At 37.6% G+C, this 18,839-nt stretch overlaps 1 protein-coding gene across 2 annotated transcripts in view; it reads right to left on the bottom strand.

Moving 5' to 3' along the window:
* Positions 1-18,522, bottom strand: part of RPE (D-ribulose-5-phosphate-3-epimerase) — a 29,411-nt gene extending 10,889 nt beyond the window's left edge. For both annotated transcript variants that reach the window (XM_089986630.1, XM_089986631.1), the window contains exons 1-2: positions 18,253-18,522; positions 8,741-8,855 (exon numbers count right to left, since the gene is read on the bottom strand). In XM_089986630.1, coding sequence (XP_089842756.1) covers positions 8,741-8,855; positions 18,253-18,380 — 243 coding nt within the window. In that variant the 5' untranslated portion in view covers positions 18,381-18,522. The remainder of the gene's footprint in view (positions 1-8,740; positions 8,856-18,252) is intronic.
* Positions 18,523-18,839: the final 317 nt, after the last annotated feature.

Here is an 18,839-nt window from a genome sequence, read left to right as displayed (position 1 = left end):
CATACCGATCATTTCCTCCTTGACCTTGCTTCTTGAAATGAGATCTATAGGTCTTCACATTATTCTCTGGTCTTGACACGGCATTAACCACTTCACAATCTTCTTGAGTAGAAGAGGCAACAAGAATGCTAGGATTACTCTTGCTAATCCCCATACGGGTTTCTTCACCACTTAGCTTAGTGATTATATCTTCAAGTGAAGGAGATGTGAAGACGAAGAGAAGAGAGGACCGAACTTGTTCAAATTCGGGTCTAAGACCATTTAGAAAGTTGAAGAACCAGTCTTCCTCAAGTTGTTTGTGTCTTAATTCGATTGCTTCTCCACTCCATTTTTGTTCAAGGATAGCAAGCTCGTCTCAAATAGAGGATAATTCGACAAAGTACTCCTGAATGGACATCTCATTTTGTTTGAGGGTCAAAGCCCTCTTTTGGAGATAGTACTTGTGAGATAAGTCTCCTGAAGTGTACATTTTCTCAAGATACAACCAAGCTTCGGAAACTTTTTTAAACTTGATGATATTGGCGTTTATCTTGGTCTCAAAGGATGAAAAAATCCAAGATAAGATCTTGAAGTTCTTCATCTCCCAATCATCATGCTTTTTAGAATATTCTTCAAGAGCCCTTTGTCTTTCTTCCCCTTCAAGGATCTTAATATCCCCTTTTTCAATGATGGTGATTTTGGGTTCCGGTTCCAGTATTGAACCATGAACGTAACCCCAAAGCCCCTTTCCTTTAATATGAGCTTCCATATTACCGGCCCAAACATGATAGTTTGAGCCATTAAGTTTAAACCCAAGAGAGAAATGAGAGTCTTTTTCGCCCATTGGAGAGGAAAGAAGACAAGAAATAATACGTACCTCAAATATTTTTCGTGTCTTTCTTGATAAAAGAGACTTCTAAAATATTGCCCGAAAAAGATAATCCACTTCAAACTTCAAAACGGAGGAGACTTGCAATACTTCTTCTTCAACGAGGCTTTGATACCATGTGAAAGTATCTTCAACAAGATACTACAATCAATAGAACAATATTCTTGAAAATAAATGCGTGCACTTAAGCACAACAAGAACACTTGAAACACTTGTGCACAAAAGCACAAAATACGAACTCACAAATGTGCAAATGCACTCATAAGATTCATAAACAACAAAAGGTTGGGCAATAGTCCCAAAACCCTTAAGAGAATACAAGAAATAGTGCCCATATATATAGGGCATTGGGAGGCCTTGGAAGGGGCTCCACATAGTCGTTGGAGCCCCTCCAACGACTAGTGGGTTGGGCCCCTCCCAAGGCAAGTACACTATCATTTATTAAAAGAAAAATAAATTAAGAAAAAAAGAAAAAGAAAAATACAAAAGAAATACAAGCATATTCAGGAAAAAGAATGTGTAAAATGCCTAAATTACCCCTAAGACTAAAGATAGAAATATATATATTTTATATATATAATAGGTAGATACATATACATATATATAATATATGTATATGTATTACCTTATATATATATATATAATATATATATACTAAATTACAAGTTGGATTTACATAATTTAACAGGACTTCTCAATTGTGCCCCTTGATGATTTCAAAATCATTATCGGCATAGAATTTGTGTGTGCCCACAAAGTCATTCCCATGCCACACTTGAATTCAGTGAGCATAATGGTAGAGACGTCTCTATGCATGGTTCCCGCTTACCCTACGAGCAGTTCCAAGTTGTTGATGGTGTCAGCTCTACAATTGAAGAAAGGCCTCTAGAAAGGGAATGAGTCCTTAGTAGCTATCAAAGAAGAAGACCCGCCTAAGCCAGAGGCGGAGGTCCCTTCGAAACTCGCTCTCATCTTAAAGCAATTCAGCGGATGCCATGCCCACCAAACTTTAGACCATTAGATTGAGTTGGTCTCTGGCTCCAAACCACTAGTACCCTGCCGCATGGCACCCCCAGAACTTAAAGAGTTGTGTCGCCAACTCGACGAAATGCTTGAAATCGGTATCATTTGCCCCTCCAAAGCTTATTTCAGTGCCCCCATGCTCTTTCGGCTTAAGCACAATGAGTCAAAGCATCTCTGCGTGGATTATTGGGCTCTTAACAAAATTACTTTGAAGAACAAATATCCCTTGCCACTTAGCGTAGACTTATTTGACCAACTTGGGAGTGCCCGTGTGTTCTCTAAACTCGATCTTCAGTTTGGGTACCAGCAGATCCGGATTGCTAAAGGAGATGAAGCAAAGACGACATGTGTTACTCATTATGGCAGTGCCCGATACTCATTATGGCAAAACACTGCAATGTATTTACTTACGCCGTCGCGTCGAACAATGCCAAGGCTCCTGTTTTGTTATATATGTAGAATATTTCGTTCAGTTACACACCCTGAACAATAGTATATGCATTTCCTTTACGCCGCCGTTGTATAAAGCACAGGCTTCTGCTTATATTACATATATGGCGCGTAAGTGAGCGTTCAAATGGAGATCAAATCGCCAATGCGATTCCCTTACCGCTACTCGTTCAAGATTCTGCTTGACGAATGAAGCTCCTATTGGAAAGGCTTCACTTTTTGGCAAAATGCTCTTTACGTAAAGACTAAGTCAATTACGTATGGCCTGGCTATGGCCCAGGGTTCCTGCAACCTTGATGGATGCAAAGTACGCACAACGGTGCGCATCCATTTCCCCGAATTAAGCGTGGTGATTTCCTACCAAAGAGGGGAGATGCCGCTGAAATGGATAAAAGAAACGCACGCTTTCTCCGTAAAAGAGAGAAAGTGCTGCTGAAATTCCTGAAGGAGCTAAGAATGGCTCAGAAAGAACGTAGCAGAAGTGCTACCCAGTTATGGAACGCCTTCTACGATGTAGAAAGGTTCGTCGCACCACTGCCAGTAGAGCAGAGACGGTGTTGACAGAATGGTTGGCAGAAGAGCTGCCAAAACTAGTTAAGTGGCACAATGATGTCCTTTGTTGGAACGATGTCAGAATGACTCGTCTCCCTGACACCTGCAAGGGCACCATACTTGTAAGAGCCGTTGCGCCAAAGTAGTGGTAGCGCCTTGATGAGGTCCTGAGCTCGTTGCGTAAAAATACGCCGAGTAGCCGATCCGTAGAGATCGAGTCATGTGCATGCTCATTGAGAATTATCAGACAACCAGACTCGTAAGGGCCGCTGAGCCGGAGTGTGTTGTTTCCACCGAAAGAGGTGAAGTGCTCGTCAAGGCCGAAGTGCCGAGAGCAGAGTTAAGCATGCATATGAATAAAACCTTTGTTCCATGGTGAAAACCGTGTGGTTTATTGGGGTCGGGTACATACTTCTCAAAGGCTGCCCAATAGGCATGCAATGTTCGTCAAGTAATTGTAAGACCGGCAGGCCCCTTTCAGAATTTCTCACCGAGGAAGACGGTTATGGCGCAGCCTTGAGTGATATATATTTCACCCGAACCTGATAGAGTTCATTGATGGCCTTCGTCACTCAGAGGTATGGAGGTCGTGGTTGTCCTTAAATATCTAAGGATTGAACCCAACTACTGCAGTAGCAGAATGCATTCGGATACCTAGTAAGGATCTCTTCCGGTATGCTGTACCGTCCTACTAGGGGGATGGGGTCAACAGGCCTCTGGGGTATCTAAAATACATAGAATAATCAACCCCCAGATCGTCGCGTTGTCGCCCAGATATGAGTCCCCTAAGCCCAGGGGGAGGTGCAATTATCGAAACAAAGCATTACCTTAGGTACAGCGCTACTTTGAATGTATGAGTGGATGACGTTGTTGAGTCAGTCCTGCATAACCTTTGTGAAGGTGTCATGGTCGGTATACCACTGTACCGATTGGGAAAGAACCCCATTGATATCCGTACGACTAAGTGAAGCTCGGAGAGCTGTCCTTAGATTCGTAGGATATGGATGTGCCAAGCATAAAGGCTTGAGCTAGACATCCATTCGTGACTCTGAGGAGGTCAAGGCTAAGTCATAGAGACTTAAACAGTTATTCTAACTCACAGCCCTGAAGAGGCTTATGCGAAGTCATGAAGACTTGCGTGGATGTTCAACTCATAGCCCTGAGGAGGCTTTTGCGATATACGCTAAGTCATGGAGGCTTGAGCGTCGTATTACGAACTGCGACCCTGAGTGGTCTATGCATTTACTTGAGTTGAATAGATAGGTATTTGCCTACTTACCAGACCATCAGTGGTTCTGACCCAGTTTAATGGGGATTTCAGGTGTTGAACCTGCGTGGCGATATGCGGAGCAAGGCGGCATCGAGTTCTAGGGTTTCTCTAGACAGAGTTGTACTGCTTCCTTTTTATTGAACCTTCACTGCTTTTCTAAGCAGTAGTGTTGTAATAAACATGTGTTTTCGATGAAATGGAACACTTTGGTGGTCAATGAGTTGCTTGGCCACATACCTGCAACGTGCTCGGAGTTTTCTAAAACCGACGACTCATTATCGTCTTATTCCGCTGCTAAAAGTTTTTCTAAGTTCCGCTGCAAAGAAAAAAAAGAAATTCATGAAAATTTTAACTTAACTTTGTTTTGGAAATACGGGGCGTTACATACACAAAAGCCAATAATGGCTAGAAAGCATAAAATCTTATAAATGCACAAAAGGGCTTGAAGAAGCCACACTTACAAAGGGGGAGACCCCACTTATTTATAGGCAAGAGAGGAGTGAGGGAGAGTTAGAGAAAAGCAAGAGAGAGGGACCATTAGGAGTCCCAACAAGGAGTCGTTGGGCTCCCAACGGTCACAATTGTGACCGTTGGGGGCCCAACGACTCTTTGTTGGGCCCCCCAATGGCTGTGCATTAAATGCACAAAAAGAAATAAAAAAAGACAAAAAAGAAAAAGGAAAAAATAGAAAAAAGAAAAAGGAAAAAAGAAGAAAAGGAAAAAGTCTAAAATGCCCCTATTGGGCAAGATTACAAAACTACCCCTCATCGGGTAGTGAATGAGAACTATATTTATATATATATATATAGTATTACATATATTTTAACAATATCATCATCCTTAGATAATAGGTCAAAAAAAAGGAATAGTCGACATTTTCTAAATGAGTTTCATTCTTTTCAAATCCACTATCATTTTCCAAAAAAGTTATATTCTTTGAGACATATAATTTATCATTCTTAGAGTCATAACAACGAAATCCTTTTTGGGTTTCAGAATAGCCAAGAAAAGCACAAGCAACGGCTTTTGGTGAGAGTTTATCATTTTTATCTGTAAGAACAAAGCACTTACAACCAAAAAACTCTCAATCTATTATAATTGGGTTCTTTTTCATATAGAATCTCAAAAGGAGATATTTTATCTAAATTTTTAGATGGAAGACGATCAATAAGATAAACGGAAGCAAAAACCGCCTCGGCCCAAAAAAAATTTGGAATACTTTGAGAAATAAGAAGGGTTCTAGTGGTTTTAATGATATGCCTATGCTTCCTTTCGGCCAAACCATTTTGTTGTGGGGTCTTAGAACACGATCTTTAATGGACAATGCCACAATCTTCAAGATATTTCTTAAACTCATTTGAGAGATATCCACCTCCAAAATCGGTCCTAAATATCTTTAAATTACTATTAAATTGATTTTTTATCATCATATGATATGATTTAAAACATGAAAAGACTTTATGCTTATGTTTGAGAAAATATATCCAATAATACCACAAAAAATAATCCATAAAAATCACATAGTAGGCAAAACCTCCTTTGGATATGACGGGTGCCGGTCCCCAAACATCCGAATGAATAATTTTAAAAGGTTTAGTACTAAACATAGTTCTTTGTTCAAAAGGCATACTTCTCATTTTTCCAAGAATGCAATCATTACAAGAGAAAGTATTTTTACAAAGATCTTTAACAAAATGCAAATAGGACAACTTGGTAATATTGGGATGACCAAGTCTCTTGTGCCAAACATTTATGTCTTTATGTTGGGCCACATTACAAAAAGTGTTTTTAGGAATTTGAAAAGAGTCCACATAGTACAAGTCTCACTTCCTAGAGTCTTCCCCAATCAACCTCCCGGACTGGTGATCCTGTATTAAACATTTATTAGATGAGAATTGAATGGCACACCCAATGTCCGTGAGTTGAGAAACGAAAAGCAAGTTTAAATTCAATTTTTGTATAAGTCGAATTTTAAGAATAAAGAAGTTTTGGGTTTCAAAATTTTCAATTCCCTTAATTTCAAGAGAAGTACCATCCGCGGTTGAAACAAAAGGTGACACACTTTTAGAATATTCGGAGAGAGAAGAAATATTTAGGGTCATATGAAATGATGCACCCGAATCTAAGAGCCAAGAGGTTTTACCTGGAGGAGGAGTGAATACAGCGGCACCGGAAATAGCTCCCTTAAGAAGAGGTTGAAGAGCCTCCACAATTTGATTGAGAGATAGAGTTTCATTTGAAGATTCCTTTTTTGGTGGTTGAGATGTAGTTGTCATTGCTAGAAGTTTCTTCCATTTCAGGCAAACCGGTTTGATATGATCTGGTTCTTTGCATAAGTGGCACAAAATTTTTCTAGTCTCTTCTTCTACCTTGACCACCTTGAATTTGGTTATTAAAATGAGGAGGTTTATATGTCCTCAAATTGTTACCGGGCCTAGAAACGGCATTAACACCATCACACTCCTCTTGATTTGTGGGCATTGCAAGCACACTAGGATTTTGCTTGCTAATCCCCATACGAGTTTCCTCGCAACTTAATTTAGTTATAACATCTTCAAGAGAGAGAGAGGTGAAAGAGGATAGGAGAGAGGATTTTATTTGCTCAAACTCGGGCCTTAGCCCATTCAAAAAGTTAAAAAATTGATCTTCTTCTAATTGCTTGTGACGAAACTCTATGGCTTCTTCACTCCACTTGGGTTCAAGCATGGCAAGCTCATCCCAAATGGAAGAGAGTTCGGCAAAATACTCTCTTATAGTCATTTCTCCTTAAAGAAAGGTTAGTGCTCTCTTTTGGAGATAATACTTATGGGACAAGTCCCTAGAAGTATACATCTTCTCAAGGTACTCCCACGCTTGAGAAGCCTTTTTAAACTTTATAATGTTGGCGTTGATTCTTGTCTCAACAAAGGAAAAGATCCAAGACAAGATCTTAAAGTTCTTCATTTCTCACTCCTCATGTTTCCTACTATACTCCTCAAGAGCCTTAGTTCTTTAATCTCCCTCAAGAATTTTGATTTTTCCTTCTTTAATCAAAGTGATTTTAGGCTCCGGTTCCGAAATTGAGCCTTGAACGTAACCCCCAAACCCTTTCCCTTTGATGTGAGCTTCCATATTTCCTGCCCACACGTGATAATTTGAGCCATTTAGTTTGAAACCAAGAGAGAAATGGGAGTCTTTTTCGCCCATTAGAGAGGTAAGATGAGAGAAAAGAATACGTACCACAATAAGATTTTAAATCTTACTTGTAGTAATCTTCTAAAATATTGAATGAAGAAGAATCTCCACTCCAATCACCAAAATGTTGAAGGCATGCTTTTCGAGGCACTTGATATTGTGAAGAACCGCACCAATTTCTTTCTCCAAACAACCTTGCTTTGATACCATGTGAAAATCTCTATAAAAAGAGATTTTGTTTATCAACACAATACAAGAAAAACAAAGAGTGCACAAAGGCACAAAGGAGAACACTCACAAGTGCACAAAGGCACGGATACACATGCACAAAAGCATGAAAAAATATGAACTTCAATATATGAGATCCCAAGAGGGGCTTTACAAAAGCAATGAAATACCTAAAGGGGTTCACCCCTATTTATAATGATTTGGAGTCATGGGGGGGCTCCAATACACATGTTGGAGCCCCTCCAACGGTTAGAAAAGTAACCGTTGGAGGGTGCTTCCAACTTGTGTATTGGGGACCCCCATGGTACACTTTATGAAAAAGTAAAAAGGGACAAAAAGGAAAAAGACAAAAAGAAAAATAGGAAAATAAATTACAACATATTCTCAAATGAGAATATGCGTAAAACATGTGGATTTACATAAATACCCTTATCGGGTTTGAGATATATATTTATATATATATATATATACTTAGATAGATACATATACATATATATATGAGATAAATATATGTATATGTATCTTTCTCTCTATATATATATATGAATATATATATACAAGATACACCATATTTTAACAATATATATATATATATATTAACAATAATATCATGATATTTTGAAAATATCGCCGATATCTGTGACTATGATTTTAACATATCATATTTGTATGTCTTGTCAAACACATTTTTCAAGGATGTATTTCATAAATTTGAATCTGAAAAGTGCAAGGTACTTTTTTTACCCCAAAATGTAGCCGTGTATTTTTAAAAATGACATTACTTGGTGTTTGGTCATTTCAATAAGACAGCAAATCTTAAATATAACTCTCGTAATATTAGATAAACCCACGTATATACATATAAATACAAGTATATGTATATATATGTACATAGCCTATGTATATGTACATAGCCTCCCTAAGAATGGAAATTCTTTTCTCAAAGTATTGACATTGTAGGTAGAGCTCTGAGCGCTGTATGAAAGTATACAAGTATGTATGTATGTATGCATAAGAGAGAATATAAGACCCTTTAAATTCAAATCAAGGAATGCAACTTTTACATGAGATATAAAATTCTTTTAGTAGAATCGTAATAATGCTAACAAGAAAGATGGAGAGAATGTAAGAGCTAACTGAAGAGGCATTCTTGAGTCACAGAGTTAAAAGAAAACCTGCTCTCCCAACTTTGCAAAATTAGCAGAGAGGATAGAAGGAGATACGATAATGTCCTTCTTTGAGCATTTATCAACTCTCGTTGATGCCTTCACGACCATCTTGGGCTTCCTCCTAAAGTTCATAATGAGACAATCTGTCAAGGCCTAAACCATCAAACAAGTAAATATTTGGCAAAGAGAATAGTAGGATGGCACTAGGAGTCACTTCCCAAATAATGTCAAACATTATCTGAACATTCAGATAATGAGCAAAATTATTGATTATTTTGTCTATTGTCAAATAATAAGAAGCACAATTAGAACCAAATAATCCTTTTGCCATATGAAACATGATTTGGCATAAGCACGCAAGGAAGCATAGAAAAGTGAAAAGTAGAGGTTATCCCAACCAAAACAAAAAGGCATACTAGCTTTTTAAGGATACTATTAGCACAAGAGAAACAAGAGAGAGTTGTAGAGAGGAATACTCAAAAAGAGGCTTCAGGACGTCCCTTTTTGGTTACACTACAAGACAAAAAACTGTTGACTTTCTACCTACCTGGCTAAGTACAGAAATGCCCTTCTAATAATGACATTTACAAGACTAGAAGGGTAGCATTAATGACTGTAATACACCATATTACAACCAACATAAGATTTACACCATTCAACACTCCCCCTCAAACTTGAGATGAGGCAAGCGAAATCATCCCAAGTTTGGAAAGAAATGACTGAAAGTATAATGAAGCCAGACTCTTAGTAAAAATATCTGTAATTTTCTCTTTTGAGCACACATGCTCCAAGGATATGATCTCATTCTCATATTACATCATAGTAGAGTGACAATCTATCTCAATATGCTTCATTCTTTCGTGAAATTCAGGATTTTTCACAATGTGGATGACAGTCATATTGTCACAATACAAGGAGGTTCTCCCAGATACTGAAACACCAAGCTCACCAAGAAGCCATCTTACCAAATGATTTCAGCCAAACCTTGTGTCATAGCTCTATATTTTGCCTCAGTTATGGACAAAGAAACTCGATGCTTTTTGCTCTTCCAAGAGATCAAAGAACTCCCAAGAAAAACACAGAACCCTCTAAAAGTCTGAATCACAAAAAACTCTAATGTCTAAGAGGAAGACGAAGAAAAGAATATCCCAAAGTTCACGGTGTATCTCACATAACGAATGATCCTGAGCACAGCAGCAAGGTGAACAGAAGTAGGAAATCTCATAAAATTAACTGACAACATGAACTGCATATGTGATATCAGACCTAAAAATACTCAAATATATCAAATTGCCCACTAAATGCCTGTATATCAGTGGATCCTCAAGCTTTTCTCCATTAGTAGTGCCAGCTTAACATTTGCCTTCATTGGAGAAGCAACTCTTTTAGAGTCATCAGCCAGTTTAGCCTTTACCACCAGATCAGTTGCATACTCATGTTGTGACAAGTAAAGGCCTCTCCTCGAGTATGCAACTTCTAAACCAAGAAAATATTTCAAAGTTCCTAGATCCTTCATTTCAAAAAAAACAGCCAGTCATTTCTTGGTGTCTTTTATTTTCTACATATCATCTCCTATGATAATCCTATCATCAACATACAAGAGTAATATGCACTTCACATGAACAGAAGAGGATATAAACAAATGAGGATCATGATAAATTTGCTCAAATCTGTTTCTAAAATGTTTAAACCACGCTTATGGTGCATGTTTGACCCTATACAAAATTCTCCTCAATTTGCACACTTTGCTTTGAGAATCTAAGTAACCCTGTGGCAACTCCATGTACACTTCTCAATCTAAATCTCCATTCAAGAATACATCCTTCACATCTGACTGCTATAGATTTCACTGCCTCACTACAACAACGGCAAGCAAAATCCTTATGGGAGTCATGTGACCAACATAGGCAAATGTCTTGGCAAAGTCAATTTGAAATTGTTGGTTATATCCTTTAATAACCAATCTGGCCTTATACTTCTCTATTAACCCATTTGCCTTAGTCTTAATCCTGTAGACCCACTTACACCCAACCACACTTTTACTAGGTGGGAGTTCTACAAGATCCCAAGCATGCATTCTCTCTAGTGCGCTCAACTCCTCAGCCAATGTCTGCCACCACTACTCTTTAGATGATAATTACGCATAAAAATTAGGCTCAACATAAGAGTGGATTAGTGACAAAAAAGAACGATGTTGAGAAGAAAAAGAATTATAGGATATAAAACGAGTAGAAGGAACAAAGACTCTAGAACTTCGACATACCTGAGGAGGTGAAGAAGGGGAAGGATATTCTATAATTTTGTGCTCTAAATCAGTTGGGAGGATAACTAATTTGGCCTCTAAATTACCTATCTCTTGCATCTTTGTTTGGTCCAAGAATGGTATCTCAACTACATTTTCTTGCCTCCTCACCTAGATTTGACTAAATCTACTCTCTTTCCCTTGAGTTACCTCCCCCTGAACCTCCACACTCTTATCAATTCTCTCATCAATAGGAAAAGGTATCAAGAAAGAGAAATCAACCAGATCTTTCTCCTTAAACTCCAACTTATCAAAATAAGATGTGTCCACATGAAATACAACAAGCCTAGGTATCCAAATTTTCTTCTCAACTGAGTTATAACACTTATAGCCTTTCTGAACATTAGCAAATCCGAAGGAACATATAACAACATGTGGTGAGAATTTGTCTTTATATATACTAGGCAAAAGTACAAAATAAGTGCACCCCAAAACTTTCATCTCATAACTTGGGACAATACCATATAATTTCTAAAACGGAGATATACCTTTATGGGGTCTTGATGGCATGTGATTGATTTGATAGATGGTCATACACACTGCATCTGCCCAAAAGTCCTTAAGTACACACCCACCAAAGAGCAAGGCTTGAGTAGTTTCAAAAATATGTTCATTCTTCTATGTCACATGGGTGTGGGTACAGGTACGGGTACGGGTACGACACAGGTGTGGAGCAATTTCAAAAATTTTGGACACGGGGACACTGCTATATATATTTTAAATATACATATATAGCAATAATAAGATTGTAAATTTTAAAGCAAAAATAAAAAAATAATTTTATTGAAGTAACAACACAAACTTACCAAAATATAACACATAAAGAAGCTTGTGAGTGTGATAACAACAAAACTTATCATAAATCTGCCTCATCGTCTGAATTAGAGGGAAGAACAGGATCGAGGTAGTCCATGTTAAGAGTAGGCAAATCATATTCTATCTCCAAGTCAAAATTCTGGATTTGCATCCCAATACTTGGATGGTTCACAACTGCATCAAAATATGACTAACTTAGTATTTAACTTCAAACTTTGAATACAAATATTTAAATACGAACTTTGAATACAAAAGAAAAAAAAGTACTTATACTCATCTTTGGTGCGGCGAAAAATTAATCGTAGATTAGAGTGACCATAAACTAAATCATTTGCTCTTTTACTAGTGAGTTTGTTTCTTTTAATGTTGTGAATTTGAGCATAAGTACTCTAATTTCTTTCACAACACGATGATGTAGCAGGTTGAGATAACAACTTCATTGCAATACGTTGCAGATTTGGTGTATCTAATCCATATGTTGCTCACCAATTAAGGAGATCTTCCTCATCCCTTGTCATAAGTGCTGCTAAATAATCAAATCTCCCAGTAGAGAACTTCTCAAACTCACTATTTACAACCTTAAACATGTGAGGATCATTAAAAAGTCTTCCCAAACATATCATTCTATTCCTTGATATCTCAGGATCTTTATTTAAAGAAACACGACCAAGACCTTCTGTCAACCATTTTTTTGCATAATATTTTGGATTGAGAGAGTGCGTCATGCAATGTAAAGGTGTATTGCTTTTATCCATCTTCTCACTAAAATTGAATGTACATGATTATAAAATTCTGAATCATCAAGTGCAACATCTTTCTTCTCATGTTTGAAAACGATACTTTGAACTTTTTCAATCATATTGTCCCATATTTCATAAATTCTATGAAGCATGGGTACATCTCTGTCAACTTCTCTCAACATTTCTCAAATAGGATCTGTAAATTCAACAAAATATGTAATTTTATCCCACCAAAAATCATCACAGATACATTTTTTGATAGTTTGAGCCTTAACATCATCTTCAGTATGATAAAAATCTCAATCTTGTTCAATCATCATCATCAATGCATTCTTCAGTTGCTTAATTCTTTTTGTCATAACAATGAGAGAAGCAAAACGAGTTTCAACAACTTTTAGTAACTTGAGATCAGAATACCTATTAAGTATAGAAAGAGCATGATAATGGTTTACAACAAAAATTTTAATATTTTGAACATCATGCTCTATTTCCTCAATCAATAAACGCATTTCACGTGCATGTGCATCATCTTTTAATGGATTGCATATACTCTTAAGTATCAAATTTAAATTATGTGTTGCACAAGAAGTCCAAAAAATATGTGAATACGAATCTTTACTTGCCAAATTCATTCTTGCACGACTGCAAACTGGAGCGTGTCAATAATGATTTGCACCACACTTTCTTTACCCACTTCTTTTATCATTTCGACAAATAATCTCTTTAAATATTCAGCATCTTTATACTCCCCAGATGCATCAACAGTCTTCAAAAAGATTGACCCATTAAGTGAGTAAGCAATAAAGTTTATCAGTGGTTGTCTTTGTATATCAATCCACCCATCAGAAACAATAGACACTCCATGTCGTTTCCATGCAAATTTTTTGGTCTCTAACAAGTCTTCAATTCTATTTTCTTCCTCTGCAAGAATGATTGTTCTTAGTTTTTCTGAACTAGGAGACACATAACCACTCAAATTACAATTAGCCAAAGATGTAATCATACATTTTCAGTATGGACTTCTAACTACATTAAAAGGAATTGAGCTTGAGAAAAAGAATCGACCAATCTTTTTATCAATTTCTGCTCTTGCCAAGTTTTTGAATGACCCTTGTATTGTTTTATTGCCTTTCATTTTTCTTTTCTTCAAAAGATCTTCTTGTTCATCACTAGCAATAGCAAAAGGCAGATTAATCGAATCGCTTCTCATCTCTGCAATTTTCTTCTTTTCAGCTTCCTCTTGTTCTTTCTTTAATTGATTTAACAAGTCTTTGTCAACCCTAGAACATGGCCTAATTCCTAGACTACGAATATGCAAAAGATGTACTTTCACACGTGTATAAGAACCCGTGAAAACATCTTACATAGATTACAAAGAAACTACACATTCCCACCACCACCACTAGCTTTTATCCCTTTTGTGACAAGCCTCCAAAGTGGTTGAGAAACTTCTAATTAAGAGTTAGAACTTGAACCAACTGTATTGACACTGCCACTGGAACTCACCATTATATCTGAAAAAGTGAAAATTGAAAAGAAAAGTGAAACTAAAAACTGAACACAAAATCAAAAAAGTAGGAAGGGGCAGGGGCCCTTTGCGCTTGCCTGTGCTGCAGGAGAGAGAGCGATTAGCCCGTCACACCTGCCAATGCTGGAAAAACTGAGTGGCAGGGGCGAAGCCCCTGCAGGGAGGCAGGGCCTTGCCCTGCCTGCCTGTGACAGGGAGAAGAGGCAGGGGCGAGGCCCCTGCATACCTAAGGGTCCTCAAACATAGGTAACACTTGTGGCAAGAACGTTGTGTGCTCCAATGGAGTTGTGAATACCTTCAGAGAATCCCTTCAAGGTCATCTCATACTGTAAGAGCTTAGCATGAAGGTCTTCAAATGTAGGTAAGTCTGGCAAACACAGCAAAGAAGTAACCATCATGTGATAATCGGACTCAAAGTCTGCTACACCATATCTTTGTTACTGACAGTGCAACCCACGATGGCCAACTGATCCGTGATAGTCTTTATTTTGTTCAAGTACTCCATGACAGTCATGGAGTCTTTTCTCAGCATTTGAAACTCTTTCTTTAAAAATAAAACTCTAGCTTGAGAAACTTGAGAATATGTCTGAATAAGACGATGCCATAACTGCATAGTTGAGCAGTCATCTAGGATTGCCACAAGCACCTCCTGTGAGAGAGTGGAAGTGATGTAGGCAACCAAAGCCTGATCTCACTTCATCCAGGATATATACTCTGGATTTCTAACAAAAGTAATTGAAGTGTCACCCTCCCCATTCTTTCCTTGTGATATCAACTCTGGAGGAACATGAATAGAGCCATCCAAATGCCCAGAAAGATCACGACTTCTAATGAATGAGATGATTTGTCTCTTCCAGGTTAGAAAATTGAAATTGTTCAGTTTCTCAGACACAAGCTGACTGAGAAAGTTGGAAGAAAAGTCAGATTAAGAAGAAGAAAATGAATCCATAGTCGATGGGAAGCGAAAACTAGGAAGATTAAGCGACCGAAAAGAAAATTCACTTTAGAGCAAACAAAATAGAAAGTTAGAACAAATATTTGAATTTCAGAGAACTCGACTGCCTTTTCCTTTTTTTTTTTAATAATAACCTGCAGACCCGAGGCAAAAAACCAAACTATGCACTAAAGAAAAAAAAAACCGTTCTGAAGAAAAATAAGTATTCAATCAGTAAGGAGCATGTTAATATGAGAATAACGTGTTTTTTTCAAAGGAAAAAATCCAAAGTAGAGAGAAAGATAGGTTCAAAGTGATATCAATCAATCAAGACAGAATTGAGATCATGTCCAGTTTTGAATCTATTCTAACGTCAATTTGAGAAAACAGAAAGAACGAGTTTGATGTGATTTTAATCTTTGAAATCACGCATATATGAATTCTGATATTGTGTGATTATGTAGGGCTATAGTTTAGGTGAAATCATGTGCAACAGTATGAAAGAAAGAATAGTAAGAGAAGAATCAATCAGGGGAAGAAAAGAATGCGAGATTAATGAGCAAATCGAAGATTTTGAATTGTGAAGAAAAAGAAATGGTATGAACGATAGAGAAATACCTTAGAAGAAGACAAAGAGGCTTAACTGAATGTTCATAGGAGAACACGATCTTCAATGATGGATCTATAGCTCTGATACCATGTTAGAAAATGGTATTCCACCATTCACTCACAAGAAGAGGAGTAGAGAGGGAGAGAGGCGCCGGTGGCTGCAGAAAACCCAATTAGGGTCTACGGTATTGGCTTCGATTAAGTATGTGCTAATAATACAACTATTAGGGTACGAAAATACCCATTACATAACAACATAAAATTACATTATGCCATTAATGAGCGTGTTAAAATAAAACCGAGTTGGGTCTGGATCCTGAGATCCAAACCCAATCGTGAATGACGTCTTTTCACTATTCCCAATAGTGGATCATGCAGTCTATTGCTCCTCTTTATATTAAACACAACATGAATTTTACAAACTGCTACCACCAAGTATAGAGAGGGCAAAAGAACATAAATGCCCCTCATGTTACAAGGAAAGGCAAAAGACAGAATAAATAAAGAGTGCATAAGTAAAACACAACAATGACATACTCACAAGGAGAAATGTTTGTCCATTATGATGCTAAACTGGGAAAAGTAAACTGCACTGGCTCCACTTCCATCAAGCATTTCTCTCACCTTTTCCCGTACTTCAGAGAAAAGGATGAACAATTAATTAGATATCCTCATCCCCAAAGGAATTCCTTTTTATTCCGCAACCTCTACTTCCTCCTCCTTGATACAACAACTTCCACCCTGGTGAAATCCTAACATCCCTATCAGGATATCTGACATTTTCCATGCATTATAAGATACTTACATGCTGATCCTTGTAACGAAAACATTTGAAGCATTTAGATTTGGAACTTTCCCAGGTCATTGTGAAGTTATTAATGGCTTAATAATTAAACCAACATCAATCCTGTAAGTACTGCCATTGCAGGCATACCATCTAGAATTGGAACAGGTAGTAAAAGGCCTCTAAGACACCCTCCTGTGAAAATACTGGCATTTGTGCATGCAAAAACTCTTTTTGGATTAGCATTTCTATATGTAAAATCTAACTATATATATATATATATATATATATATATATATATATAAGATTATTCATGTTTTCCATGTGAAGAATCATACTTGGGAGAGAATAGTTCCATATGACCTAATCATAAAGTAGGGAAACAAAGAATAAATGTACCTCACATCACACACACAGACACACATACGAAAATTATATCTTTAAAATGGAATATGGACAGAAGAAATGCATAAGGAAAAATAAACCAAAGACAAGACCCTGTAGACATAACTCTGTGGTCCACCTTCAGACTAACTCGGAAACATGAGAGCAACAAAAATTTGGAAAAACTTATAATATTCTTCATTGTCGGAAAAAACAGTCATAAGACTGTGACTGGAGCTGAATAACTAAGATGGGCAAAGCTAGCAGAATCTTCCCGTCTAAAAGATGTCCAACTTGCTTCTCCTTTCTTCCTGCATTCTTGAAAATATAGACCAAGATATACATAGCTACCAAATGTAGAATGAAGAGTAGGAAGAGAGAGATGTAGTGTGACATTCCGCTTTGATTGAAATGTCCAGGAGACAATTTCCAATAAATATTCAAGCTAGAATAATCACAGTATAGTTATTCTAAGCCTGCTCTATTAATGATGTTCCAAATTTTATACTTTCTTCTACTGTACACCTTTTTAGATGATATAACTATCAAGCAATCCAGTCCAATAAATAAGAAATTCAAAACTAGCAAGGTTAGCTGTTTTCAACTTTATTCCTTGGATTTTCTGGTGTGAATCTAAGTTTGGCATTTAATCTTGAAATTAATAAACCAGTTATCATTGACACCACGAAGGTCTGAACTGCATGAAGACAAGTTTTATTCAGTACTAAAAAAATGGTTTCAACTTTTAACATTAGATATTACTTAAAAATCCTTATGTCCCGATCATGCTCCAAGAAGAGAAAGAAAGACAGGTTCAACATGGGGAAGTGGTATATAATAAACTAGAATTTCAATCCACGTATGTAAATGAAAGCTCCATAATTCCCAATCTAAAATCTGCAACTATTGGTATGCAAGCATGATTTTTCTTTCCCAAACCAAGAAAAATCATGGCTTTCTGTGGATCAAAAGAGATGAAGAATCTGAATCACACACGAAAAAACATGTAATACACTAGTGAGACATCCAGGACAGTGAACATCGCCTAAAATAAAAGGTGCTTAAGCAGGAGAGGGAACAAAAAGAGACGAAAATGAACGGCCTATCAAGAGCCTCAATTCATCACGGCTCCCGCAATCCAGAAAACACGGCTGATTTGGTCTCAGAATCATTACACCTGAACTCTGAACATGAATCACTACGAAATTTTAACGGCTCAACTAGACCAAGACATCAAACCAAAACCAACTTCAATTTCAACATTCCCAGCATTCCCACGTACTACTTACTTTATGGTGGGGAACATAAGTCCAAAGCAAGAACCCATCTAACAACTTCAACATCAAACTCAGAAAATCCAAACCCCAAGTCATGAAGATTTCATTCAAATACCAGAGAGAGAGAGAGAATATGGTGGTTACCCGATCGAGGTCACCAGCGTTGTGGTAGAAAGAGACGAAGCTCTTCCAGATTTAAGGCCACCTTCATGTCCTTTGATCTGAGGATTGAAAGAGTGCCTGGCTGAGCAGACCGAAACAGCAGCTGCCATCGCTCCTCGAACACCCAACTTCAGCTCGTTTCTCCTCTTCCTTCCCCCCCTTGCTCGTCACTTCACAAAAGATAAGACGACCACCCGCAACCTAAAATGTTTTAATCGTAGTTGGGTCTTAGGACGACACGTGTCATATCCCAATCTCTATTCTCTGCCCCCAAGGTTTCCCCTCCACGGGAGAAGATCAGGCCAGTAGACCTTGGACGGAAAACTGTCTATGGGTCTTTGGATGCCGTTCATCATAGAAATCGACGGCATCCAACACTCATCTAAAGAAATGACCTTACCTATATGGGCCCTACAAGAGTTTTTGTTGCCCTTCGCCTTGTACATGAAGTGCATTAATGATGCAAAAACGGATTGCTGAAAATCTTCCAAAACAAGCTGCATTAGGTAGGTTGTGGATCCCAAGGCAGCTTTTCTGTCCATGGCTCCTTGAATCTTATCCTCTCTCCT

The sequence above is a fragment of the Nuphar pumila genome, chromosome 14 (assembly GCF_984573655.1).
Source record: "Nuphar pumila chromosome 14, dmNupPumi1.hap1.1, whole genome shotgun sequence".
NCBI classification, from domain to species: Eukaryota; Viridiplantae; Streptophyta; class Magnoliopsida; order Nymphaeales; family Nymphaeaceae; genus Nuphar; species Nuphar pumila.
This window is presented reverse-complemented; position numbering and strand designations above follow the sequence as displayed.